This window comes from Xiphophorus hellerii, chromosome 2 (genome assembly GCF_003331165.1).
Source record: "Xiphophorus hellerii strain 12219 chromosome 2, Xiphophorus_hellerii-4.1, whole genome shotgun sequence".
Lineage (NCBI taxonomy): Eukaryota > Metazoa > Chordata > Actinopteri > Cyprinodontiformes > Poeciliidae > Xiphophorus > Xiphophorus hellerii.
This window is the reverse complement of record NC_045673.1, coordinates 25,508,203-25,535,575: the sequence shown is the minus strand read 5'-3', so window position 1 is coordinate 25,535,575 and position 27,373 is coordinate 25,508,203. Positions and strand designations below refer to the sequence as shown.

General features: G+C 40.0%; 1 protein-coding gene across 2 annotated transcripts in view; it reads right to left on the bottom strand.

Annotated features, from left to right (window-relative positions):
• Positions 1–27,373, bottom strand: part of tead4 (TEA domain transcription factor 4) — a 40,193-nt gene that overhangs the window by 6,416 nt on the left and 6,404 nt on the right. The window contains exons 2-9 of one of the 2 annotated variants that reach the window (XM_032548675.1): positions 22,843–23,197; positions 10,012–10,076; positions 8,528–8,590; positions 7,496–7,630; positions 5,983–6,026; positions 4,576–4,637; positions 4,260–4,390; positions 3,388–3,561 (exon numbers count right to left, since the gene is read on the bottom strand). In XM_032548675.1, coding sequence (XP_032404566.1) covers positions 3,388–3,561; positions 4,260–4,390; positions 4,576–4,637; positions 5,983–6,026; positions 7,496–7,630; positions 8,528–8,590; positions 10,012–10,076; positions 22,843–22,849 — 681 coding nt within the window. In that variant the 5' untranslated portion in view covers positions 22,850–23,197. Of the gene's footprint in view, positions 1–3,387; positions 3,562–4,259; positions 4,391–4,575; positions 4,638–5,982; positions 6,027–7,495; positions 7,631–8,518; positions 8,591–10,011; positions 10,077–22,842; positions 23,198–27,373 lie in introns of both variants that reach the window. The other variant, XM_032548666.1, reaches the window with a different exon arrangement.

The window sequence follows — 27,373 nt, the reverse complement described above, 5'->3', positions numbered from 1 at the left end:
TAATGTTTTTTTTTTTAATCACATTTTTGGGGTGTGTCAAGGATTTCAGTAAGAAATCTTGCTTTTCTTTCCCCCACAGCTGCTTAGTTGTATTTGTGTGTTTTTGTCATGGATGCCTTGAGGACCGGGCGATCACCTTGGGAAACGACGAGCCGAGCAAACCAAGGGCACAAAGTGTTGCGCGCCTCTTTTCATCTCGCGCCGAGCTGCAGATGTCGCAGCCATCGACTCCACCAGGCTCTGACACGAACCGAGAGAGTAATATTTCATGGACGGATGTCTCGCTGGTTACACGCCACCCAGAATTTTTGCTGCGATCCCCAACTCTTGTTCGCGCTGTCTGCATCCCTATTTGTATCTCTTCTTTATTGCTGTCTTGCTCTGCTTTTCGTTATGATATATGGCATGGTTAGTCATCCCCCTTCCTCCCGTAACCCCCAAATCAAATGCCATGGGTCCACCAGCTGCTCTTTCCAAGGAATGGAGAGGGCCGATCCAAACACAGTGCCACTCACCAATGTCTTTTATCTCTTTACAATAAATAATGTGGATGTCAAGCATGCAAGAAGGGTAATGCCACAAATACACTCCTATCTGCTGGAGTGAGAAGCGAGGCGGCACTTTGAACTCGACCTTTTCGGTGTCCTGCGCTGTGATGGAGGCCAGGGGCTCCATCCCTAATAAATGATTATTGATATTATATTTATTTACAGAACAAATGCTTTTTGTTTCAGTTCTTTATTTCAGTTACATTGACATTTATTTAAACATTCTTTCAGTCAGAGGGACTGGCCATCCTTCCTGGCCAGGGGGAATGTGGGGAAATGTCAGTTTGTTTCAATTTGAGGTTAATTGTTTGAGTCTTACCTTTCGGGTGTGTCTGCTCAACAGGGTGGAGCAGCAAAGGGAGACAAGTGCTCCAGGTGCTGTTAAAAAGCTCTTAGAGCATACCATTTTCAATTAAGTGGGGTATTGCTCTGAAGAGTTATATTAAGTTAAATTTAATCTTTAATTGACCTTAGATTAGTTTAGTTCTAATAATTTGCATGCATGTAAATATTTATTGGTACCATTTCTTGTTTTGTCACCCCTTTACCTGGTATGAGTGTTGGAATTGCCCAAGGTTTAAAAGCCAGCTTCTTTGTCTCACTGAAAAAAATGGGTGTCGGTGTAACTGTGACCTGCAGCTCCAAATGAATCTACCTCGACCACATTGTGTTGCCTTGCCTCTTTCCTGAACGCAGAGCCTCCGCCGGTCAAAGTGACTTACGCCCTGAACGTCAGCGATCGACTAGCAGGTCCATGTGTTTTTTTTCAGCTAGTAATGGACCTCAAATTTAAAACATGCAAGCCTCAACTGTATAATTCATAGAGAAACTACATTGTTGTCTCTACCTCTAATCTGTCAGGACCTCCAACTATTAGCATAAAAACAGAGAATTAGTTTTTTCTAAGGAGATGCTCCGATCTATGCTAGCGATCAAAATTAGCCAATTTTCTGCTTGACTGGTGATTCAGAAAATTTAAAAATCAAATTTATTATGTGATTAGTAATAACACACACTGTTAAGTTGCACCTGGTTGTGCTGAAAACAACAACACTCTAGTTCGGAAACTATTTCTGAAGGAGGAAGAAAGTTACCTACTTTCAGGATCAGTCAGGTGTTTAAAAATGGAAGCACAGGAAAGCTATTTAAAATAAAATTAAAAGCAGGTAACAGAACGGTTTAACCTTTTCTGAAGAAAACACGCAGGGACTGTTTTCCTCAAAAGCAGAGATTGAAAATTGGTCACAAATTTTGATCAGTGCATTTATGGGTTTCGCCCACCTATATTTATTTCCACATATTTCTGACTACCTTAAAAAGCAACTTGTGCATTTGAGTAAATGTTTTTTTAGAAACGGGGATCGACGAGCAAGACACTCATGAGTCTTATTAATCTGTGACGCTGCACACACACACACACACCCCCACGCGCACCAACACGCACACCCGCACACACACACACCACCCTTCTTTTGTCCTTAAAAAATATTTTACACTTCAGGGACACCCATTGATGCTGTGGCCTAAACAAATATTTTAATATGCAGGTTGTACATAGTTTCAGAAAAAAACATGTATTAGTCAAGCTGAACAGTGTATCATAGTTTTACACTTAGAACCTGATTCATTAAAATTGGTACCCTTGGTTTTATGTTCAGAAAACAAGACAAATTAAGAGTATTTCTCCAACTGCACTGCCAAGCTCAAACCATCTCTTCAATTTGCGGACAGTGAAATACGACATAAATAACGATTGAATACGTAAAAAAGCACCTCAAGCCCCATGTTAAGGAAAAGTGGAGGATGTGCGATGGTGTAAGTCTCTGGAAAACTTGCTGCAGTCCAGGGCGTTTTAAACCATTTGAGGAGATTTTAAATAAAAATCTGGTGGATATGAACAGAAAACAGATCATGAATCATCGTCTGGGACTGAGTTGGAAAAGGACTTGAAACGTATGTACAGATCAGCATAGAAAAGTGATTAAGATGAGAATTCATTTTTCATTATTTATTCACTATTTCCAGTACAAATAGTGAATGAAATGTCCTGTAGATGTAAACACCTATAGTGGACATCAGTATTGTTCACCCCGTCTTGCTGGATTGTCTGCCATCTCCCTGTATCCCTCATATTGTCATCATTCTTTACTCTCTTAACACTTTCAAAGTGTCACTGTCTCTAACCGTGATTTAAGAGCGTTGCATGGACATCTGTGCATGGTGGCGTGTGCATGTGTGTGTAAGGGGAGTATCTATAAATAAGGATCTTGGGGGTAGTGTTGGGGGTCACGAGCATTGGATTCAGGCTAATAGTGCAGAGACAGGTGTCTGGGATCACATTTCTCCTGCTGAAAGATCAGACCTGCCACTCTCGCCAAGGCTGCTGTCACACACACACACGCGCACGCACACACACACACACACACACACACACACACACACACACATCACAGACATATACAAATACAGTAATGGAAGAAGCTCTCTGCACAGCAATGCTCGCTCTGATGGCAGATAACCCACCGATAAGGTCACAGGAGCGGTGACTTTCCATCCTTTCTGGCCCTAAATCGAACTTAAGAGCCTTTAACTCCAATGCTTAAGCTATCTCAACACAGTTAACACCACAAGGCCATTAACAGCCAACAGGTGCTACAAAACATTAACAAGAGTATGCTCACTTTACCCCCACGACTTGGAGAGGATTAGACGATGATGCAGGAAATTTTCAACTTCTACATGATGGGGAACACAACTGAGGACGCAGCATTTAAAGTCTAGACGGATTTGGTCTTAATGCCAATGAAGCAGTTAAAATAGACATCAGAAAGGGCTTTACCCAGAATTTGACGAGAAAGAAAGCGTTGTGTGGCCCTTTGTCAAACAGCTCTTTCAGGCCCCCTTTCTTTTCGGGGAACTTGTCATAGATCTGCCGGATGTCCACGGACTCCAGATAGGCTTCGCTGTAGCTCGGGTTGGACTGTCCGATGTGCACAAACAAGTGCTTGTTGAACTGGAGAGAAAAGAAACATATTAGAGGTCAATAATCCCAAAGCGGTGAATTCCCAGTTCGCTGAACAACAGCCATGTTCTAAATTACCAATTTTTTGGGACTCTAATGCATTGTGTCTTCGGTAAAGGAAGTAATTACTGTGTGTTCCCCTGTTTCACCTCCTTCCTTAAAGCACCATCACAAATTGTGATACCATAATTTCACAGAAAAATAACAACTCATATTTACTTCTTTTTATTTATTATCCATACATATGCTAGACTCATTGGCTTCTTTGCATAACCCTTCTAATGTTTTTAACATTTCACAAGGATGGCGCATGTCCTTTTTAGGCTTTTTACACAATTTTACCAGGGGTTACATTAAGAGTGGAGAGCGCTATGTGTCTAATTTTTATTTAAAAAATGAGACAAAATTTCTTTCAAAATTTACTTTAAGTAGAAAAAATTCTAGAGTGAGAATTGTAGAATGGGATAAAGAGAAACAGACGACACACTAGCAAAACAAAGTTTGTTTTTGCATACCATCATATATTAAAAACTACCCAACTTAATTAAAACTGTCCAATTTTAATTAAGATTTGAGCACTAAAGTTACATTAATATATTACTCAGCTCAGTTTTAAAATTTATTTTAGTCCCTTTTTGCCTGAGATACTCTCCATAAGGCCACAGACTGATGAAGGTAGCTGAACTCACAGTCTCCGAGTCCTGAGGTTGCTCCAGGAAGGCGGAAAACTCCAGCATCCGCAGCTTGGAGCTGGCAATACTTCTGCCTTGCCAAGGGGGGGCGCCGGGAGACATGGATAGTCCTGCTGTGCTTTCATAACCTGCAAAACAGTGAGTGTGCAAATGTGCTGCTTGAATGGGACGCAGCCAGAACTTGTTAAGACATAAAAACTGGAGGCATTTTTCGGAGCTTTGCACAAACGGTGTATGGCGATCCGAGTCGTCCTGCTTCTTGGTGACATGACGGGCGTCTTTCAACGCAGCAGAGGAGAGAAGGAGCACCCACCTGTTATCGGGGTCGGGCCTGACGCCTGCATGGCATAACTCTGCTGGGAGAAGGGCTTAATGCTGGGAGGGAGAGACAGACAAGAGAAGGACAGGCATGTTGTGCTGCTTCTCGGCCCCACGACTCCATCGCATGTACTCACTAATTGGACTAAGTGACCGCGAAGAGCAGCCTGGCATACTGAGCGCCAGGCAGCTGAGGGCCTCTGTTAATTGTACTGAAGCGTTTTGATTTGCTCAGAAATTATTTTTCCTGACTGAAGTCTATCTGATGACTATTAAGCAGTGATGGCACAGTTACTTTGAAAAACTAACTTTAATCGGATTACTGATTACTCCTTTAAAAAGTAACTTAGTTAGATTACTGATTACTTGATTTGGAAAGTAACTAAGTTACATTAAAAGTAATTTTTTTAGTTACTTTCAGCAGCTGCTGACAACAACGCTGTGAAAATGACATTGATCTTTGCCAAAACTTAATTATAAGCTATTTTATAATAGTAACATCAACGATGTGTCTCCACTTATACGGTTGAACTGAAGGGGAGATTGTTTAATGGTTACTACAGTACAAAATAAACTTTAGTAATTTGTGTTTGTTTTTGTGTGTTTCTATTGTCTGGAAAACTCTAAGAAGGATTTTAGACCACCCCCCTGCCCCAGCCTCCAGGTTCTGTGTTACGGCCCTGCGTTTGGTGTCACAGAACACAGCGCTCCTCCTGCGGCTCCACAACTCAGAATTATAATGATGTTTAGTCGCACAAATTTACGGACATGTTCAACCGTGTCTGTTTTCATGTTTATTGCGCTGTTCATATTAGTCTCAATGTTTGCAGGTTTCTGGAGGGTCAGTCACAGCAAATATATTAACTTGACATTAACAAAGACACAGCGGGACGGATGATCCGGGTAATGATGGACTAAAACTAACTGGATGTCAGACAAATTCTGGGGTTTATGTCTGCTGATTTCCAAGCCCAAAAAGCGCAACTCATTAAATTTGCAAGCGACTTTAGAAAGACAAAAACAAGCCCAAAGCTGCTTATAATAAACGGAATTGGCGAGCGAAACTCAAAATACTTCCTGTTTTTCCAGCAACAAAATGCGCTTCTCCCTCTAGTTTTTGCATTTCTGTCGCTGCTGATAACTGTCGCATAGAAACGACGGTCACTCCGCAAGTGGCGTAGAGGAAATAAAATTAAATTACAAAAGAAAATAGTAACACAAAGTGATTTCAATAAGTAACTGCAGTCTGACTACTGGATTTGAAATGGTAACGCATTGGATTACTCGTTACTGAAAAAAGTGGTCCGACGTCAGTCAATGTAAGTAACGCATTACTTACATCACTGCTATAAAGTTAATAACATGACAAATCACTGATGGACGGCAAAAAATGGATACTTACTCCTCATGGCCTCCTGTCTGAGCTGTAATTGTCCCATGCCAGAACTAGGAAAAAAATAAAATAAAAGAGAAGAAAATAATTGAAACTTCAAAAGTTGTTATTCTGAAGTCATTGTGGTTAATCTGCTTTTTAATGTGATGCTAATTACGTTATTATATTTAACAAACATGTTAAATAAAGACATGTTTGATGTATATTTGCTTGATGGTGTTGATGGAAGCATTTGAGAAAATGCAATGTTTATTGCTCGTTTCACAATTGGTTACTATATACTATACTATATTGTGTTTTTAAGGTGTAAAGCACTTTGAGCTGCCATGTTGATGAAATGTGCTGTGCAAATAAGCTTGACTTGACTTTACTATAATGCTGTCAAGTCAATCTGTGTGTGTATAAATGTATTCCCACTGCATGATGATGCCAACACCATGTTTTACAAAGAGAATGTTGTGTTATAGAGCTTAAATTATACACAGGTGGACTTTTTACTAATTGGGCAATTTCAGAAGGCAGTTAGTTGGGTTGGATTTTAATGAGCGGTTTTTGGAGTGAAGGCCTCTGAATGCACACTTTTAAGATTTTAACGGATGTTGAACCATGTACTCCCACTTCACACTTATAAGCTTCTTTACTCCTTTATGACTTAAGTTTCAACTCTCTGCCTGCATTTTTTTTTTTTTTTGCTTATTTCAATTGTACGCAGTTCTTTAAATGTCCTGTGAGTAAATATATATTTGCCCATTTATCCATAAGAACTGGAACTTTCAACATCTAGCGAGTTATTTTTGCAATTTACAGTCTATTAAAAGAGCGCCCCTCAGATCAATTCTGAGTTTCTCAATTCCAGTCCTCGCGTCCCCCTGCCCTGTTCTAGGTGTTTCCCTTCTGCTACACACCTGGATTGAATATTTGGGTGATTAACGGGCTTCTGCAGCACTTGATGGTCATGCAATTATTTGAATCAGCTGTTCTGGAATAGAGGCACATCTAAAACGTGCCGAGCAGGGGGGCCTGAGGACTGGAACTGAGAAGCACTGGATTAATTTCACTCTCTGCTACAACGGGAGTGAAATTACCGTAATAACCCAATATTAGCTGGAAAACGCAACGTCTCCCCTTTCAGAAACCGCTGGAATTTTTCAGACAGCACAAAGTGTGGCAGTATTACGGTACTTCAAATTTGGCTGGATCGTCGCCGGAAAGGTTAAGTTGGTTTGTTGGTAAGCCACAATAAAGTACACTGCAGCATGTATTGTGACAAAATGTAGAAATATCCAAAGGATGCACACCTTTGCGTTGTTAAAAAAAAAAAATTCTAAAACATAGTCCACACAAATTCCAACACAAGCATGTTTGCATTAAAAAAATAAAATAAATCTGAAAATCTCTCAAGATAGGAAGTGTCATCTGGATAAAAACATTTATTCAAAATACCTCAGAAACTAAAATGAATTTATTTAATGTCCAAAAATAAATAAATAAATCGAACTTCTCTGTGTGATTCAAGACTTACTCCACCAGCAGTAGGATAAGCTGGCCTCGAGAGACCCTGAAGAGCCATCTTGTTCTGGAAGGCTGTGGGTGAGATGATCTGAGCAGAGGACATGGTGGCCATGCTCTGGAGGGCTTTGTCTTTGGCAGCCTGGTCCTATAGAGATGGACAAACAGTTCAGCATAAGATAAACAGACTAGAGAACAGCTCTCATCAGCCTAACATTGAGTAAACAGCAGTCCTCTTTCTAACATAAGCACTGCCCTAAAAAGGAAAATGAGAGGCTGAGGCCACCTTGCATCATCTGTGAGTTCCTGCCAGGCGAAGAGCTGGACAGAAGGTAATATTACCGTGGAGGGCCTTTGGGTCAAGAGTTAAGTTTATTGCTTTGGCAGGAGCAAGCCAGCGATGACAACTAGCTTCTGTTAGAGGTCGTACTGGAAGTCAAGGCAGGCATCAGGATGATGTGTTGGTACTGGCACCGAAAACATAAAATACTCTTATCCTCACAAACATTAAGGACAACGGACAAGCTGGAGACAAAATGTTTTGAGTTTTCAAATCTCCCCCTTCAGCAGTTTCCGAACTGCAGTGGGCTGCAAAGCGCCTGCCACCCTGCCCAAATGGGCAAGGCCACACGGTGCATTCTTGTTCCCAGAATTGGCAAACAGAAGGGCATAGCTGAAATATGGGGGTTACATGTGGCGGGGATCTCAGTTACACTAAAGGCGTATTTAAAAAGACCGGCCGCTGGGGCCAACCCTGTGACTGGTGCAGAGCCCTGCCAGCTGAGCCCTGGTGGCGGGCGTCCAAGGTGAAGGAGAGGCGCGATGCCTGTTGTGACTGTGAGCATGCAAGTGTATGTGGATGAGTAATGCAAACTGAGAAAGTACTGAAGAGGCAGGGATGTGTGAGCTCTTGGTAAACCGTAGAGGAAAACGTTTATTACCAAGGGTAAAACCTGGAGAGGGAAAACGTGTTTTCTAATAACTTTGAGCTATTAAAGTGGAAAAATAGATGAAAAGCAAATAAAAATTGACTCACGTAGCGTACCTTGAGCTTCACCTGGATCTCCCTGGCCTTCCGTCGGGCGAGAACCTGGATGTGACTGGATACCTGGAAGACAAAGACAACAACAGACAGCACAAAGTGAAGCAGAACTTCACACGAAGGGAATTAACATTAAATTAAAATTAAAGATGCACAGAGACCAGAATTGGACTAATACAGTCAGGACTGGCTAGTCGTTTTTCAATTAGTGAACAGATTTCAACAAAGTGCTACCACAACACTCTTTGGTGTAGAAGTTATCTGCAAAGGAGATGTAATTTAGCTATTTTCCTTATTCGCCTGACTTTTTCAACATAAGATTCTGCAAAATACCCTTCTGGCTTCTACAACAAAGAACTAGACTTTGATCTAGGACCTAGAATATACACTTAGTGCAGCTAAGCTGTACTAACTGGACTCATTTAGTTTATTACATTAACAAATTATTTTCTCTTTGTTTTAAAATAATAGTAAGAGACTCCTTAATAATAGCATTTCTTCTCAAAGACACACAATGTGACGTCACCTTGTCTAATTATTAATGACATTTAAAAAATATTTAAATTGTTTTTCTAATATTTTACAGTTCGCTAATCAGAAATGCTCCACAAAGTCATTAACGACATCACTCTAGTTTCAATTTTTGCTTTGGTTCAAAACATGTCAAAAATCTAACAGAATTATGATCTGGACTCACTCAAAATGTAAATATTTCACACTTTCTCAAGAATTACGCAGCTCATTCCCTAAAATACACAAAGCGCACAAAGAGTCTCAATCTGAAAAAAAAAACAAAACACTTGTTCTTAAAATTAAAGTGGATTAAAATCAGGAAAGAGGAGCTATGTGTTCCAAAGGTAAATATTATTTTTTACAATATAATTGAAGAATAAAAATGTTATTATTGTAAATAATGCTTTTGCCTGGTGAAATGAAGGTTCATAATGAAGGTGTATAATAAGCATGCAGACAGACCTTTAACTGGTTATAAACCAGTAGGTGTCCCTCTACACACTCATCAGGTTTATTATCTAGTTTGAATCCTTTTCTGACCCTTCCTGGCTTCTCATCTGCATTCATTCCCAGTCTAACGTGGTCAGATGACTTTGTAATGCATCAATCACCGTCCCATAAGTCAGTTCTTCCATATCAATAATTCTCAAAGTAAGACAACGTTCCAAATTCCTTGCCTTCCCGCTTCCCTCCTCCATCTAAATCACAGTATTCCCCAGCTTCTTCTTCCCGTCTAACAAGCACCAGATCCACGAGGTGCTGAAGAAACAACACCGACACATGATCCTATAGCATCTGTGCATTGGGCCCCGGCCCTAAATCAATCATCATCTCTGGCTCTCCGGCCAGGAGGTGGGTGGTGGGGCGTTGCGGGGTGGGGGCTCCACAGGGTGTCGGTGCATCACTCAACAGGATTTTCTGCAGCCGTTCAAAAATAGCAGGCGGCAGCAAATGGCACTGGGAGAGAAACTCACCTGCTTCCTGGTCCGTGTCTTCCCCGTGCGAAGTTTGATGTACCTCGCTATCAACTCGTTCCGCCCTGCCGAAACAACAGAAAAGTTTTTCCCTAAACAGATGCAACATTTCAGCTGTGGACTCGGCTTCCACTTTCCATTAAATTTGTATTTTAAACCTTAAACTAAATGTTAAAATAAATAAATAATAATAAGGTGCTAAAATGAAGAGAATAAATAAAGAACATGAAGGAAAATCTTAACTCATTATTAGCTAGATGACAGTCTCTAGCAAAATCCGATGTGCTGCACATGCAGCTTATTTCTGTGCACATATTTATAGAAATAGTACAATAGAATAGACTAAATGCATGCCTGATCACACTTCTGCATGTGTATAATAAGACAGTGTTTCCTCGTGTAAAGTTACACACTGCCTTGCGTAAAGTATTCATACCCATTGAACTTTTACACATTTCAACCACAAAGTTCAGTGTACTTTACTGAGACCTTTATGTGATAGAGAGGACATGGCTGTCGATCTCTTTTTAACAAATGAAACTCCTAAATTGTGGTGTGCATTTCCATCCAGCCTCCCTGAGTTAATACTTTGTAGACGCTTTGCTTGACATTTTTTCCCAGACTTGCCACAAATTCTCCTTCAATTGACATAAGGACTTTGATGTCTAATACATAATGTTCTTAAGCATTGTTAATTTAAGCACATTAAACATAGCATTAAACAATAATAGTCTGTTTAGTGTTGTCCTGCTGAAAGGTGAACATCCTATGAGCAAAATCAATTTTCCTTTCATTATTGCTCTTTTTTCAGCTCCATCAATATTACCATAGGTTATGTGCAGCTATCAGTACCGCAGAAAAGCAAACCCACAGCATGAAACGCCTCCACCGTGTTTCATAATGGCGATGTGCAGGGGTATTTTCTTTTGGCATACTAATCCACGCCACACTTTCTACGAGTGGTTATTTCTACTTGGAAATGTATTTGAAAACCGTCTAACATTTTTTTTCTAATATTTGATGATTGTTTTATGCTCCGTACTGGCACATCACATCAAATCCAACAAAATTGGTCACAAGATAAAATGGGGGACAACATAAAATTTAAGGGGTATAAATGCTGCAGAAAAATGTATCCAATCTGACAAAAATGAATTATGACAACTTCTCAAACCACAAAAAAAATTTGTAAGAAATCGAGAAGCATGAATACTTTTGCAATGCACCATGCATGTACGGATCATTGTGCAAACACACACGCAGAAAAGCGTCGTGGCTGTCGAGTGTGTCAGCACCGGACGCTTTAAGTGTAAGTGTATCGTGTTAGTTTATCACTAAGTATACAGTCTTGTGTGTGAGGGCTTGCATCAGTCTCAGAGTGGCCCCCGGAGCCTTTGCTCAGCTCATATCTCTGCAGTGAGTGTGTGGCTGTGTGCTGCTGACAGACAGGTCACACTGGCGGAGCAGGTGGAGGCCGGGACCATGCGATCCTCAGACGGGACTCGGGACAGACAGGACAGAGGCCAGGGACGGGAGGCCCAGCACGGTGAAGCAACTGGTTTGTGTTTCTTTGTTTATAGAATATCCCCTTTTACTGTAGTCAATCATAAATCTTCCACAAATCTGTTGGAGAGAGTCTTTCATAATGACAATAATTAAACACACCTGATCGAGTTAAATAAGTCCAGAACGAAGAAAAGGTCTCACAAGCGTTTGCGTCACCTCCTAAACACGTTCGTTTCTCACTTGGCACCACATCGCCACGAGTTAACACATGGGAGAGTCACGTCACGCACTTTGGGAAGGATTTCACATTTTCTCCGACATACTAACGCTTCGGTCAGACCTTACACTTCCCACTTCCCGCACAGTAATCAGAGGAAACCAGACGCCCGCTCTAGACCCCATCAGGCATTTTGTCAACCAATAAAAGTGATCAGATTTTTGGACAGAATGCAGAGCGACATTTCTCCCTGGTGCGCATGTGAACCCAAACAACTCAGGGAGAAATTTCCACATAGAAAGTAGTCTTGTGTTTACATTGAAGAAAACTGGTAACTCTCTTTGTGTGCTGCAGTGAAGAGGCAGCATAAAACTCTATTCCTGTGAAACACACAGGTTTTTCTGCTTAACGTACCCACTGAAAATGAGGTAGAAATCACAATTCTGTGTTTTACGTGACATATTGTCAAGCTTTCTGCTTGAATTTTGTATTTTTAACATGAAAAAAATGTAAACATTTTTTTTTTTTTGCTTTCTAAAAGTTGGGACTTTGCGCACCTTGTTTGCATCAGTCTGCCCAAATCTTTCTGCACAATGAGGCGACATGCTATTTACATAGTATTACAGCTAACTACATTCAGTGATGTGCATTAGCCACAGATTGTAAGCCGCTGTCTGTTGGAATAATATGTAATCATAAACAGCGGAACCTGAACCTGGCGCATGACCTTGTGATATTAAAATGCCACAATATTTCATGTCAAAGTGAGGCCTGTCCAGCGAAGCACTATCAAGTCGCTGCATCTGTCTATGCTGTTATCGTAAGATCAAGATCTCAAGGTCACTGCTTTAACCTTGGCACTCTGTGTTTTTCTGAAAATAAAAATGAAGTAGTTCCTAAGTTAACCCTAAGTCGATTTATAGTGAGTGGCAGAGAACCTCGATTGCATCGTCATTATATTATTATTATATTATCATTATTATAATCTTTGAAGAATTCTTTGACGATTTGAATTCATTTATTTTAGGTGCTCTGTAAAAAAATAAAATAAAATGTGACAGACGAGGTACAAAGGACAGCTGCAAATTTGTAAGACTATTTTTTGGTGCAGTTCTCTGTTTTTGAAGGCCTTTGTGAATTACAGTGGCACCTAAAGTGATCCAATGTCTGCAAATTGGGTTTATTGGGAAGGATACAAACTAGACGACAGACACTATTTAAAAAGCTCAGCGTAAGTGATATTGCAATTGGTTTCTCTCGACTTAGCACAATATGCCCCTTCTAATGAGTACTACAACCTCAAAATGATTCAAACTCTTCAGGACTAACATGTTTAGTACTTAGCAGAGCACATTTCTGCTGATTCATAACTAGTCACCAACTTCTGAGGCTGCCAGTTCGTTGACGTTCCTGGTTTTCTGTGCCGTTTCGACTGCCTTTTGCAGATCTCATCAGAGATTTTCAATAGAGTTAAAGTTGTAATGGTCTTGAAGATTTTGGCCTATTGTGAACTGTTGCAATTCAAGCCACACCACTTTGGCTCGTGCATGAGCAGACGCCGTGTCTACGTCTGAGGAAACCAGTGAGTCAAAATATTTGAACTCTGTGCTCTTGATTCGCTGCTGTACATTGAGTTTGATTGTGCCATTGGTATTTTAGGTGTTGGAGACGAGCAAGCAACTGAATAATATTGAATTTCTTAAGGAATCTAATTTGCACCAATGGTTGAATCGCTCTAGTACGGTTGGCCTCCATTTAGCTGGTACAAAAATTGCGCAATCTGTTACTAAATCAGGCCCCAAAGTATTATACAGTCACATTTCCAAAGAAATTGCTTTTGTGTGAAGCTTTTGTGGACTAAAGGGAAATCTTAAAGGCTGAGCCCCACATAGACAGTTTCTGACACATTCCTGCTCCAGTTGCTGTATTCTTTCTGTTCTGATCTTATTTTCTTTTCAGGGACGTAACGTAACCGTTCGGTGTTTATCAGGGGGTGAACGTTTCTCAAATGATTGTTTGAGCCCATATATACATATTTCTTTAATTGCTCAGGGATTAAGAAAGTGTTGCACATTTCCTGACAACAAAAGTCTTAAAAAGCAGAAAAGAGAACATTTGTCAAAACTGCTAACAGTACCTGACCTCAAATTAATGTACAGAAGACATTTTCTGTACATTGCTCAAGTTGCACAGACATCACTTGCGCAATGTCTGTGCAACTGGACTTTTCAAAGCAGCAGCGACAGGAGCTTCAAGTCTCCGTTGGTGAATAAACCAAGTAAAAAAAAAAGGGGGAACAAATATTTTAAAAACCTCCTATCTTATTTTGTGGATTTAAAAACACATTCCTGAAGTGAGCTTACTGTTCCACTTGACTGACCTGCCAAAAATATTTTACAAATTAGTATAAGGAACCAAAGCTGGAACCATTTTCAAACGTTACCATGAATGATTTTTAAAAAATATTCCACCACCAACTGAGCAAAGGACAAACTGCTTTCATCAGTGAGACAGTATGCCTTTCCAAAGTGGTCAGGTTCACATTTCAAGCATTAAACAACTTGGGAAGTCAAAGACGCTTTGCCTGATGCACTCGTATCAGATGCCCTACCACTCCTAGTGTGAGTGCTTGACTCTTCAAAAATACCCTCCAACACACCCATGAGATCAGAGAGGCGACTCAGTCACACAACGATGAGATCATGATATCCAAATCGGGTAGCACAGACACAGAAGTCGCTCCCGCCAAAGCTGTAGGAAAGTTCTACCGTTACAAATCGCTCCACAGCTTGATGTTGTTTATTGCGCCGCCCAGAGTCACGGAAATTCCTGGAGGGGGAATATGATTCTGTAAAAATTTCTTGGGGGCCCATGAAAAGTCCAGGTTTTCCTGAGTTCAAAGTTATTTTCATGTCCTTTCAACCGAGAAGAGCTAACGAATGAGACATTTCTAATAGTCTCATCACGATGTGATAAAAAAGAGATGGTGTGCACCACTGTCTCATGGTAAAGCAGCTAAACAATGCTATAACTGCTTAGGTAAAATCTGATGCTTACTCTGAAAAAATAAATGTACTCAATGAGAACAGAGAGGAATGGTGTAAACGGTGTTTTCTTTGTTGCCCCACAACCACAACTTTAACAAATTAAAAGTGATTCTACGGGCTTTACACTCATGAGAGTTACACTTTTTATTGTTTTATTTTGAATAAAATATGTATAATTTTCCATCCTCTCCACAGAAATGTTTCATTTTGCTTTGGCCGCTCATATAAAACCTTAAAAAAAACAATTAATTTTATGATTGTTACAAAATAAATGAAAAGCTCAGTGAGTTTTAGTAACTTAATGGAGGACAATTATCATGATCAATACTGTCGATCAGTGTCTGGTCTCAGGGGCCCTGCCAGGAATCTTGGGCCCCTGACAAAAAATTTATGCGCAACTACTGTTACAGTTTCTTGAGTTTATCTGACCCATATAAAGCGTCACAATTTTAAAAGCTTGCAACTGCCTTGTTTTCTTTGCTTCAAAACTGATATTAGCACAATGTTCACTGCTAATGAATTTTACATACAACAGTCTGCATACAATACAGCAAATAGGTTGCTTAATTTTTTTTATAATTAGTTTTAGCTTACTGAAATGTCTCTCCCCACAGTCACAATGTGCAAAATATACATAAAACAATCCAGACTTCTCGAAAAATGCTATGTAGTTGCATTTTATTCAAGCTGCAGTATATAACTTTACTAAAAAAAATTGTTTTCTCCATATTTGTTAAAGCTGGCACCATGTTGTGACAGTTTGCTATGAGACAGATAATCTGTGAAAACAATCTCCTCCACTTCCCCCCTGAACTACTATTGAACTACTATTTTCGACAGCGTAAAACACCAGAACTACATAATATTAGCTTGGTGTGATGTAAATTTTAAGTTTTGTTTGTATTTAAAAAATAATAAAGTTCATGATCTGAGTCTTTATCATGATGTTTGGGCCAGGAACATTTTTTATAAGACAAAAAAAAGGGTTCATTTAGTCCATCACAATCAGAACCTCGAGGTTCTCCATATTGCTGAGTGTCGCTGCAAATCAGCGGAGAAATGACCGCAGCTGCTGCGCTTCAGACCGTAATACGGAGAATCTCCCCACTGGACTAGAACCGAACCTAATAGCACATTAACCTCTTATAGAGAGCAACTTGCCGCTGGAAAGTGTCTGCCCTTTCGGAGCCTCATGGGGGCTAGGAATAAGGTGGATAAAGATTGTTTGAATTTCTGTCAGCAACAAATATATTGTTATTGTTGTGTAATTGTAAAAAGAGCAAAGACACAGAGAAATCTCTATAGACTCCCTGGAATGATGCTAACTAGGTTGTCATTGGACACAGTGTTGCTCACCTTTTTCGCTGGGACAGGGGTTAAAGGTTATGCTGGTATCAGGGGTTAGAGCTGCTGCTGACTGACTCATCTGTTGTTAAGTGGTAAAAGGTATAGGGCAAGTTAAATATATGAATATCTTGGTATTTCTTTTCCTTAATTCATTAAATGTTCGTGAAATGGAGGCAAACCATAGTCTGTAGCTAAGCTAACTATGCTAAATGGTTAATAATTTCACACAGTCTACCCACCTCTCTTGGAGAAAAACTGTGCTACAAATTCAAACTCTTGTCTTTTTCTCTCTCTTATCTCTCTATTGTTTAAAAACCTGACTTTATTATTTTCTAGGCAGCGTAGTAACAACCACAGTCGTTCTTGTCTTGTTCTGACTGCTGCTGAAAACATCACTGTCAAGCAGGAACGATCCATTTCATGCAGATCCAGGAGGGTTCAGTGAAAATATAGATGTGTGCTTTTTGATCTGGGAGTGGTAACATTTAATTTTTACTGCTAAACACAATTTTAAAAAACACAATAACAACAATTGACAGAGCGCCATTTTTTTTGTGGGGGGGCTTCCCTGTCGGTCAAGGGCCCTTGGAATTGTCCTAACTTTCCCCCACTATGTGGCGCTCCTGTCCTGTCCCTTTGTTTTATCCAACCACAGCATTTGATATCCCAGATATTGGACAGCCCAACCTAATATCAAAAACTAATCTTTAAAGGAAAACCCGAGTATTTGGAGAGAATTTTGTCCAAACAAGAAACAAACCACCAAAAATTTGTTACATTTGTGTCCCTGTCCTCAACATTGTTGATGGAGGTCAAACAGAGGTGTATGAGGTTCTACTGAGTATTTTCCAAAGTCTGCCTCTGGGCCTGGCTGCTCATATATCTGCTCTCCCCCAGTCAGGCTCTGACCTTCACTGACCTGGTCTGATTTCTCTGACTCTTAAGTCTCCCTCTGACTTAAGAGTTTCTTCAATGCATTCCTGACATTCCTGTTTACTCACTGGCTCACCTTGGCTCCTGAATTTGCTGCTACAACATTGTTCTGTGTTTTTTGCGGGGGGGAAGGGGGTTGTATGACTTCATGTCTGTGCAACAGAAAAGCAATGTGCAATACGATAATAAGAATAAAATAAATTACTATTGAAATAATGGGGAATAGTAGCTATAACTGTATCTGAAAAACATTTTCTGTCCATGGTGTTTGTGTCCCACTGCTTCATCTTAAGAAAACACAGATCAAATGCAGGCATGAGGAATCTCTAGGTTGGTTGTCATTTGTTCTCCAGTAGAGTCTAGCTGCTATTAAGAGATGTGTAAAGGCCTATATCAAACTCCAATTCCAACAACATGTCAATTTTATATTAGTCCAGAATAACCTGAGCGGATTCATGTTCTCTAACTTGTAACAAAGTTAATCCAAAGCATTTTTTCCTAACTCTAATCTTATACAGACATTTAATTGAGAAAAAACGGTTCATATGAAAGGGGAGATAGAGAAGTTTTTCAAGGTAAGAATTTTAGGGGGGGGAATTAAGCATTCTCAATATCTAAATATGATGTGATGCACTAATTTCAGTCATAATAATACTTCTGAGAAGATGACAGAAACCAAAGGCGAATTTAACTTAATCAGAGAAGTAACGTCCAGAGTGTGGTCATTTTTTCATGGTGTTTACATATAATATTGGCAAATATTGGTTATCAGCCATAACAGCAGTATTAATTTGTAGCATTGTCAGAAAATAATAATAATAATAATAATATTAATAATACCGATATTGATATCGGTGCCACTGCAAAATAAAAGGTCTAACTTACATTTGACAAAGTATATTGCACTCGATGCAGTGACACACATAAAGTGCACTGCAAAAATACCGTTCAGTTTCTTTCTTTTAATACTTATCAACAACATACTTTCGTTTTGTTGGAGTCTTATGCAATAGACCAACACAAACTGGCACATAACTGTAAAGTGGACAGAAACTTACACATGGTCTTAAACTTTCTTACAAATAAAAATCTGAAAAGTAAAAATTATTCAGCCCCCTTTAAACTATTATTCCAACAATAAAAATCAGTTTAACCAAACGGCTTCAAAAGTAATGTACCAGTAATTAGTAAGCAGTAAATGGCACAATAATGAATATACCAATACAATCCGGTCCAACTAAATTGTCAGATCTTGGCAAGGAGAGCATTAGATGCAGAAGCAGCCAAGAGGCCTGCGGTAACTCTGGATGAGCAACGGAGATCCATGGCTCAGGTGGGAGTACCTATTGACTGGAAATTTATTGGCCTTCTTAATCTACAGTGGGAAGGAGAAAGACAAATAAAAGTGCCATTTAAACTTTTCAATGAGCAAAGTTGTGAAAGAAGAAGCCTGGCTGGGTGACAACAAAAATTAACTGGTTTGGCCAAATGAGAAAACGTGATGTATGATACAAAGCAAACGCTGCACATCACCAGGAACAGACCATATCCACTCTGGTACATGGTGGTGGCAGAATTATGTTGAGGGAATGATTTTCGTCAGGAGGAACAAGGAAGCTGGACAGATTTGATGGGATCACTGATGGAGGGAGATAAAACCCTTTGAGGCTGGAGATCCGTCCTCCTTTAGAACAAGAACACTAAAGATACAGTGTTCACATCAAAGCATGCGTGTGGCCCAGTCAAAGTACAGACCTTCATTCAATTGAGCATCTGTGGCCTTTTCAACAGCTCAAACTCACACATCTTTACAGTCCTGTGTTTTCTAGAAGTGTCTTTTTCCAAGCATCCCTAGAAGCTTCATGGGTCAAAGTGACTGGAGAATCTCTCAATTTACTGCCAAACTTTGAACCTGAGTGCAGAATCATTGTTGTTTTCCGCTGACCGTTTCATCATATTCTTAATAAGGATGGCTTATTAGTCTTTCGCGACTAAAATCGTCAACAGGATGAAATGTTTCCCAACCAAACCTCAGCGAGAGAATAATTCATTACGTTGTCAATAAAAACATTTTATGTTTTTCTTACAAAATGGAGCTCTATTTACTCTTCTAACACCGCCGTTCTACTCCCCCTCCCCTCCAGAAAGTCAGATACATTAAAATGTGAGAAAAACATTTGTCATACAGTCATTTAGAAATCCAGAGAGACAAAACCAGACAGCTGCACAAAAAAACGTGGTGTGAGGCAAGAGCAAATGCAGCTAAATCAAAAAACATATTAAATAGGCATAAAATAAAATAATTACAATTGCAAAAGTGACTCACAAATCAAACTGGCAGATATATGACAGCAAATGAACAGAGAGGATAATTATATTTCCAGGGCTACATTCTTCTGCATGGAGCTGTCAACACATGGGCATAAGTTTGGGACTTTTCCTCCACCACTGCAGCATGAAACCCTTTCACCACAACACGTCTCTCTGGCCCGGAGCAGCACAAGGCAGGAAATGTTTTTCTTGGCAGATGCATGTCGAATTACTACTGGTCCACACAAGCGCCACAATATCCGTGACACCCTTCCTAATAGGCAAGCTAAAAGGTCTGTTGAGCAAAACCCAGAGTATTCTGCGTAAAAATGTGGAGCGTTCATGCAGAATGTGGACTAAAGCATTAAATTTAGCTCAGATTTTTTCAAGGCACAATGTGAGCTAAACACATTGTTTTGGTTTGAGACTCAGCATCATGTAGGTTAGGAAGGAATGGCGTTCGTGTCTCCTGATGGAATTTAGCCTTAAATTCAGAGTATGCTGCTCTCAAGTCGACAGACACATCTCTTGGTTTGTTTTGTCTATGAATCCACATTTAGACTGTGCAAGAAGACTCAATGACATTTCTAAAACCACCATGTCATCTCTTAGCAATTTCAGGAATGCCTTTCAAGATATTCTTAGCAGATATTTGGTTTGGGCACCTGATTTAATACCACCCATCAGCACTTTAACAACATTAACAACAATAAAGACCTCCAAAGAGGCTTTGCGTCGATTGTGGTAGCCTGAATGACTTGAGCTGTTGACCAAAAGTGACAGCAGGGAAGGGATGGCGATAAGAGCAAGAGCTCCAGGGGCTGAGTGGACTGAAAAGGAAGGCCCTGCATGGCTGTTTGAGGGCAACGGGGGCAAAGCAGGCCAAGCACGGCCTCGGTCTTGTCTTTTTCTCAAGTCATAAATCTGGATTTGTCACAAGGCTGTCAGGTTGAACTCAGGGAGCAGCTGGAGGCGAACTGAGAGGCGGACCAACCAACAGACGTACTGACAGAGAGAAGACGTTTCTCATGAAGGACAAAGAGAACTGCCTGAGACAAAGACACATGGTGGAAGTGAATCAAGGACGTCCTGAACAAAAGAGTGCAACAGAACACACAAATTTCAATTCTCCCCTTCTGCAACTTGGGGACAGGTGTGAGAGAGCTCTAGCATGCTCTGAGGCTCTGCAAAACATCACTGGCCACCTTGGTGTTTATTCGTTCACTCCTCATCCTCCCCTAAAGGCACTCAAAGGGTAAACATCTATTCTGGTTTAGGGTTACAGCCAAGTTCCCTTGAACCCCCGTGCTTCCATGCACACATGCCATTCCTGACAAGCCATCATGCTCCTGGGTGCACATCACCTGCCCCTGACCCCCACAGAGAGGAAGGGGTACCTCAATACCTTCCTTGTCAAAACCCCAACAACGTCGCCCAACACGCACCGCCCCACCGAATCCCCGTGACCAAGAGTAAGACACCTGCCCCTCCTTCCTTTCGCCTCCCCCACCAACTATTATTGAAGGCTTTATAAGGGTTTAAGTGTTGATCAGGGAATGGCTGTGACCTCAATCAACAGCTACGCTAGGCTAGGCTAAGCTAAGAGCTAAAGGAGCTGTCTGGCACAGTGACAAAACAAGGCGATGACAGACACTGTCTGAAAGCGCCACCGCCTGCGTCCACCCAGTTTTCCACCAAGCAGATCCATTATCAAACGGCCGGGCAGAAGGGCTCTCTTCGGCCAAACCATCTGTCACCAAACATCTTTCAGCAAAGTTCTGCAGCAACCTCACCAGCACATGCCTGGCATTGACATCACTCTGAGAATGTCTTAGGAACCGTTGTGGTCATGAAAACCTGAAATTATTAAGAAATGAAAGAAAAAAACCCAAAATCTAAAAGACTATTTGCAGTAAATTCACAGTCAGTTGAGTATTAGGGTTTGACAAAGTTAGTTTGGTAATTATCTAACAATAAATATTTCTGATAGAAGATTAAACTCTAAGGGCTACTAAATCTTACTATGTTAATAAACATGTAAGTGAACACTCTTTTGCAAAGTTTTATCAAAGACTTGTTGGGACGTGGCCTTGTCTTGTGAAGTAAGTGAAAGCTATTATTATGAACCCTGCATGTGAAAGTAAGTCCTTTAGGCTTCATCCTCTGTTGTATCTATTTTGAAAACTTTTTTAAGTAAGAAAGAAAGTAGTTCTCAAGTTGCCTTGTTTTGTTGACAGTCAACTAAAACAGACTTTCATTTGGCTAGCAAACAATACTCTACCGCAAACGTTACAATGTTATAAAAGCGTTGAAGAAGTCTTCTCTGCTTGGAAACCCTTTATCTGGCACCATTATGGGTATTCTGTACAAAAACACAGACGTGACAGAGGGATGGACATGTTACAATTGATTTTAAGCACTGAGAGTAGTGTCACCAACGACTAATAGCAAGTAGCAGCGCTATCTTTAGCATCTACTCTGTAGCTTCCAGTCACTGCTAAGCTAAGAAAATATTTCACAATTTTTCATGAGTGTGCACTACACTTAATCATCTCTAGTTCAAAACTGTACATGCTTTCGTTAATCAAATCTAAACAGGACAAGGCTACACTGAGTAGTACCTCTTCAAGAAATCTTTAAGGATTACAAATCAATATATTTGAATCACTCAAGATTGGACTGGATTATTTTACAGTGGTTATAGATTCAGTGAAACACAAATTGTGAAACCTCTGATCTATTTGTGAAAACAAAACAAAATAAAAAGATGGGATGCTTGGTTTTTCCAAAAATATGGCTACACTCCCCACTTCTAATTTTAATAAATTTGTCAACAAGAAAAAGAATGAAAATTTGGACTCAGGTTCCCCCACCCCAAAAAAACGGCTAAAATCTCGTTCCAGTCTTGCAAAAGTTGCAATGCTAAACCTAGGAAGGAGTGACATATCAAACCATCAAAATGAGGATTGTAGGAACTTGAGCTCAACAGCTGCACAGGAAACATGAGGGATGTGACTCATGAACATAAGGAGAGATTTTCGTATGTAAAAAACAGAATATGAAACAATCAGTGAGACCAGTTTGACCACATTTCATATTAAAAAGTATTTGGCAGAGGATTTTTGTTTTCGTCCACACAAACTGTGATGATTGTCATCAAAGTTACTGAGAGGCACTTGTAGCAAACTGATGTGTCCTTAAAGGAGGATGTATAAGTATGAGATGAACACATGATTACTCAAGTGTTCAGCTATTCTTGTGGAAAATGTACTTTTGTTATTTAAATGGCTACACAAACAGGTAAGTGTATTTGTTTGATAGACTCTTACATCTTAAACTACTGAAGGACATTTAAATCAAGTACTTCCTGATTTGCTAGAGATGTATAATTGTCCCTTAATGTCATTTTTGTCATTTCCGTGTAAAAAGAGTGAAAGAAACAAGGGATGATGACAATAGAGATGGGCGTACCGTACATCTTGCCCTCATCAGAGAGGATTATCTTCCTACGGCCACATGGTGGATAAATTGCCAGGGCTTCCTGGAAGCTCTGCTCGATGTCGGGGCTCCACACGCCCTCGGCGTCGTTCTCCAGGGGTTTGTCAAGTCCATCTCCCAGCTCCTCGCTCCCACCCCTCGGGGAGGGAGCTGGCACCCACTCCGCAGACGTGGTGGGGTGTCAGGAAGAGGACCACGGAGCAAGGAGTGGGTGTAGAGTTACAGTTGGGATGGCTGCTGGCGGTGAAAGGAGGGAGAGGCTTTAACAAGAAGCACGCCTGCCCGTAGGACATCCAGAGGTGGGATGAAGATGGCGACAATGACGAGCCTGGATATGGTGAAAATAAAAAGAAATAATTTAACTTTAGGGTTAAAGTGGTAGCAAAGGCCGAGGCAATTTCCAGTAAACTTCACAGCGTTGAACTGGCATCATAGAAAAACGCAAGTAGGGTAATTGGGTAAAATTAAAAACCTCAATAAAGTCCATGGTTTGAGGAAGCAATTGTTCATCAGTAGCCCAGGGTTCAGAGCCCCTGTATTTGTGAAGTAAAGCATAGAGAAGGGGGCCAGTTTTTAAAAGGATAACTCTCAACGAGCCACAGAAGACGACTAAAACTGCAAAGATACAAAATGGCAAAGGGGCAATTATTACTCACTCACCAGAGACTGTGAGACTTGATGTATTGTATCACTTGATTTCCCTTTGGGATCAGTGAAGTATTTTAAATTGAATTGAATCTCAATGTGGTAAAAATAATAAATTACATTAAGTAAGACAAGAGGTACTGGAACAAGTGGGGGGAACTGAAAGAGTCCCCGTGCTCTACTGTTTCACCTTCTCCAATAACTTTTTTTAATTGCTCCCTGTGTTTTTATTATTTATTTAGTAACTTTCGAGACTAGTATTCCACAAGGTTCCCTGATATTCTCAGAAAAAAATGCTCAGGAGGCTAACAAAGGGGCACTTGCAACAGATTCCCATCCTGTTTTCCCTACACGAGTTCGTTTAAGATGTGCACACGGTTCCTAAACCTCAGGGTGAAGAGAATGAGACAGACGTCGGCTCCACCTCTTCCTATCGACAAGCACACAGGAGACAAATGGGAACAATGGTCGGACACAGCGAAGAAAGAACAGTCAGACTAATGAGTCAATGCAAACAGAGTTTGTCTTTGTCATGGGTTATTTTCCTGCCGCAGTGAAACTATGACAACGCCGTGTCCGTTTAAGCCAACAAAAGCCAAAGTAGCAAACATTACGTCACCGCAGAGACTTGGTCAGCAAGTCAGTGTTACAGGCAGAGAGAAAGAATTCACCTAGTCTGCCCCCACTTTCCGACCCTCGTCCATCATGCTTCCCTCTAGACAACTGATCTTCCACAGCCACTTCCTGCTGCTGAGAAACATCGGTTGTGGAGTTATCTGTCCATATTTCCGAGCTTGTGCGCAAAGACACATGTAGACATGAAGATCAAACACAAACAGATGGACAAATGTTCATAGACAATCACCTAGATGACAATTTCGAGTTGTGTTCAGAGTTTTTTGTGGAACTGCTGAGAAACCAGATCTGTCTGATTGTATTGAAGGCTGTGAAAAGCAGACAGTTTGACCTAAATGGCATTTTGACCTCCAATGCCTCTCTGTCCGACTTTCTAGCCATGAACCCAGGCAGACACTTAAAGAGGAGTGGCAAAAGCAAATGAGGTGGGTTAGCAGTGTGGCTTAGCTCGTGTCATCCATGTTTTCGCAGCAGATTGCCATTTCTGCTGCCTAGACATCGAGCTGTTAGCATGTCAGACTGTCATACAGCAACAGTGTCTTCAGTCAGAGGCCTCTTCAGATTCGTTGCGAGACTGACTGCTACTGGAGATCCTTCCTATAAACAACATCACCATCCAGACGGAATGGATTTGAAGATATTTGGATATATGAGTTACAACAACATTTAATTTCTCTTTGGGATAAACAAAGTACTTTTGAATTGAATTGAATTGAATTATATTGTCACTGATGTGATGGTGTCAGTCATCTTTAGTTATTCTTCTTTTTAGCAATTCTACCTGAACTGGGCCCACAAAAAAAGTGTAAAAGCTGTTCATAAACCACCAGCACACAAGATTAACTGATTAATTGCACAGCCTGTCCAGGAAATGTGTATCGCTAGAAACATTGAACTATTATCTTATAATCAATATACAATTCTTTACAAAAGTATTCATGCTTTCCTTCACGTATGCAATCACAGATTTTAAGCTACTTTGTCTGGAATTTTGTGACAGACCAACATAAGGTAGTTCATAATTGTGAAGTGGTGAGAAAAAGGGACTGAAGCCTGTCCTTTTTGGACTCAAAATAATCCCACAAGCAACATAAAGGACACAGTAAACATGTGGAAGAAGGTACTCTGGTAGAGGACACCGAAATATTTTCTATACTGAGAATTTGAGCAAAATTGTAACTCTAATGTGCAAAGCAGATACAGAGATACTCTAAAATACTTTCAGATCTGTGGTTCCATAAAGTATTGAATCAGGAGGCCTAAAAGCAAATGCAAAACACATTTTTCTTTTTTTTCTAAATTTGCAAAACATGGAAAACAATGCATAATTTTTCCTTATTCATTCCTTTATTGTAATGCTCTAATAGATAAAGTTGCAATGAACACATAAAAGCTTGTGTTAACAATGTGACACAATGTGCAAAAGTTCAGTCAGTGGCCTGAAAACAATTTAAAAAAAGGAGACACTGGAGAAATGTAGCAAAAGTTTGCCTGTGTCCTTATCTAACCCAACTTTTCTGAACATTGCACAGAAACAACTCAAGAGTTATGCAACGATTTGTTTTGCGTTTTTCACAAAGCCCTAAATAAGATCATGAGCCACTCAACCAGCGAGATTTAACGGCTTCTGTAAAAAAAATCACAACAACCACAAAGTTTTTTTTTAAAAAAAGCAAACATTACCTAATGCGACATTTCCATTGTTTACTGAACTGATTTTAAAGCACCTGCGACTGCAGGTCACTGTGAGATTTGTAGCTGCCATAAACCATTAGAGTGCAGCTCTGTGCCTCGCTCAATGCATCCGGGAGGTTAATTAAACTAAGCCATGTTTTAAAACAGCTACCCCCCACCACCACCCACTCCCACTTCTTCCCTCACTCCTCCGGCTGGTCCTCCTCCACCACCCCCTTTTACTTGACCTGCTCAGTGGGATAATCCCCCAGCTGGAGCTGCGGTCAGAGGGCCAAGAAACCACCGGACCAGTCCCCTTCACCCCTTACACAACGGCACACACACTGACCAAATGAAGCACACTAACACCTCCATGTTATAGACAAAAAAAACCCACTAAACAAAGACGTTAAGGTGCAAACTCAATCTTTAACATGTCGACACGATGCATTCTGCTGGGGTCATGATGTCTGTCCAGCTAAACGCTTCTACAGGAAGCTGGTCCTCTGTTGACCTTTGACCTGGGCTGCATCCAGACAGGTGGGCAGGTCTGAAGCCTTCACACATCAGTTCAAAACTTTGAGTAGGAACTGGATTACCGCTACAACTAACAGTTATTTTAGTAAAAATAATTAGTGAATTTTTCAACCAATCACTTTAGCCTTTCTATACAATATTAGAGATACATTATGAGATGCATACAAACAAATAATTAAATTCCATTTTGAAATAAGAAAATAAGCGTTTTATTGCCAAAAATACAATAACATAGTATTCTTTTAGTGAATTTGGTAAAGCTAAAACTGTCACTTGACTGTCACTTAGGGTAAAACATATCTACATATTACAAGTTTACATATTTATCTTAAATGTAGAGTTGAACAGTTTTCAGTATGATGTTATGATGTACTTTCAGTAAATTTAATTGTTAATCAATTAGTAAATTATTACAATAATAGATTCATCACGATTAATTCAACTTATCATTTCAGCCCTGAACTAGATACATTACTAATTACTTTTAGTAGTTCTACTGTACTGTAATTTTTACTTCAACTTGAGTAATGTTATTATGACTTATTGCTATTCTTACTTAAGTGAAACTTCTGGATACTTTATTCAACATAAGTAACTTCAATAACGAAAGAACAAACAGATTTTAACCAAAATATATGAAACACAGACACACGCCTACAGTTTGTGTTAAAGTGAGATTTCTTGTTATTGCACCAGATTTGTTTTTCTCACGTTATTTTCTATCTGCTGAGCGTGTTGGAGAAAAGTAAGACACAGTAAACACAATTTACTGTCACTGGAAAAAGATGAGCCTGTCCTAACTTATTCATGTTACATACTGTAGGTATTAAATTTATGCAAAGTTTAATATTTTAATAATTTTTTCAAAACTGTTTCTTCTACCTAAATGTGCTACTTTGTACTCATTTTTAGTAGCTTTTTTTTTTTTTTTTTTTTTTTTACACGCAAATGCTTTCATATTTTATATTTTGTATATTTTATGACATAATTTTAAAGTATTAAATCAGATTTT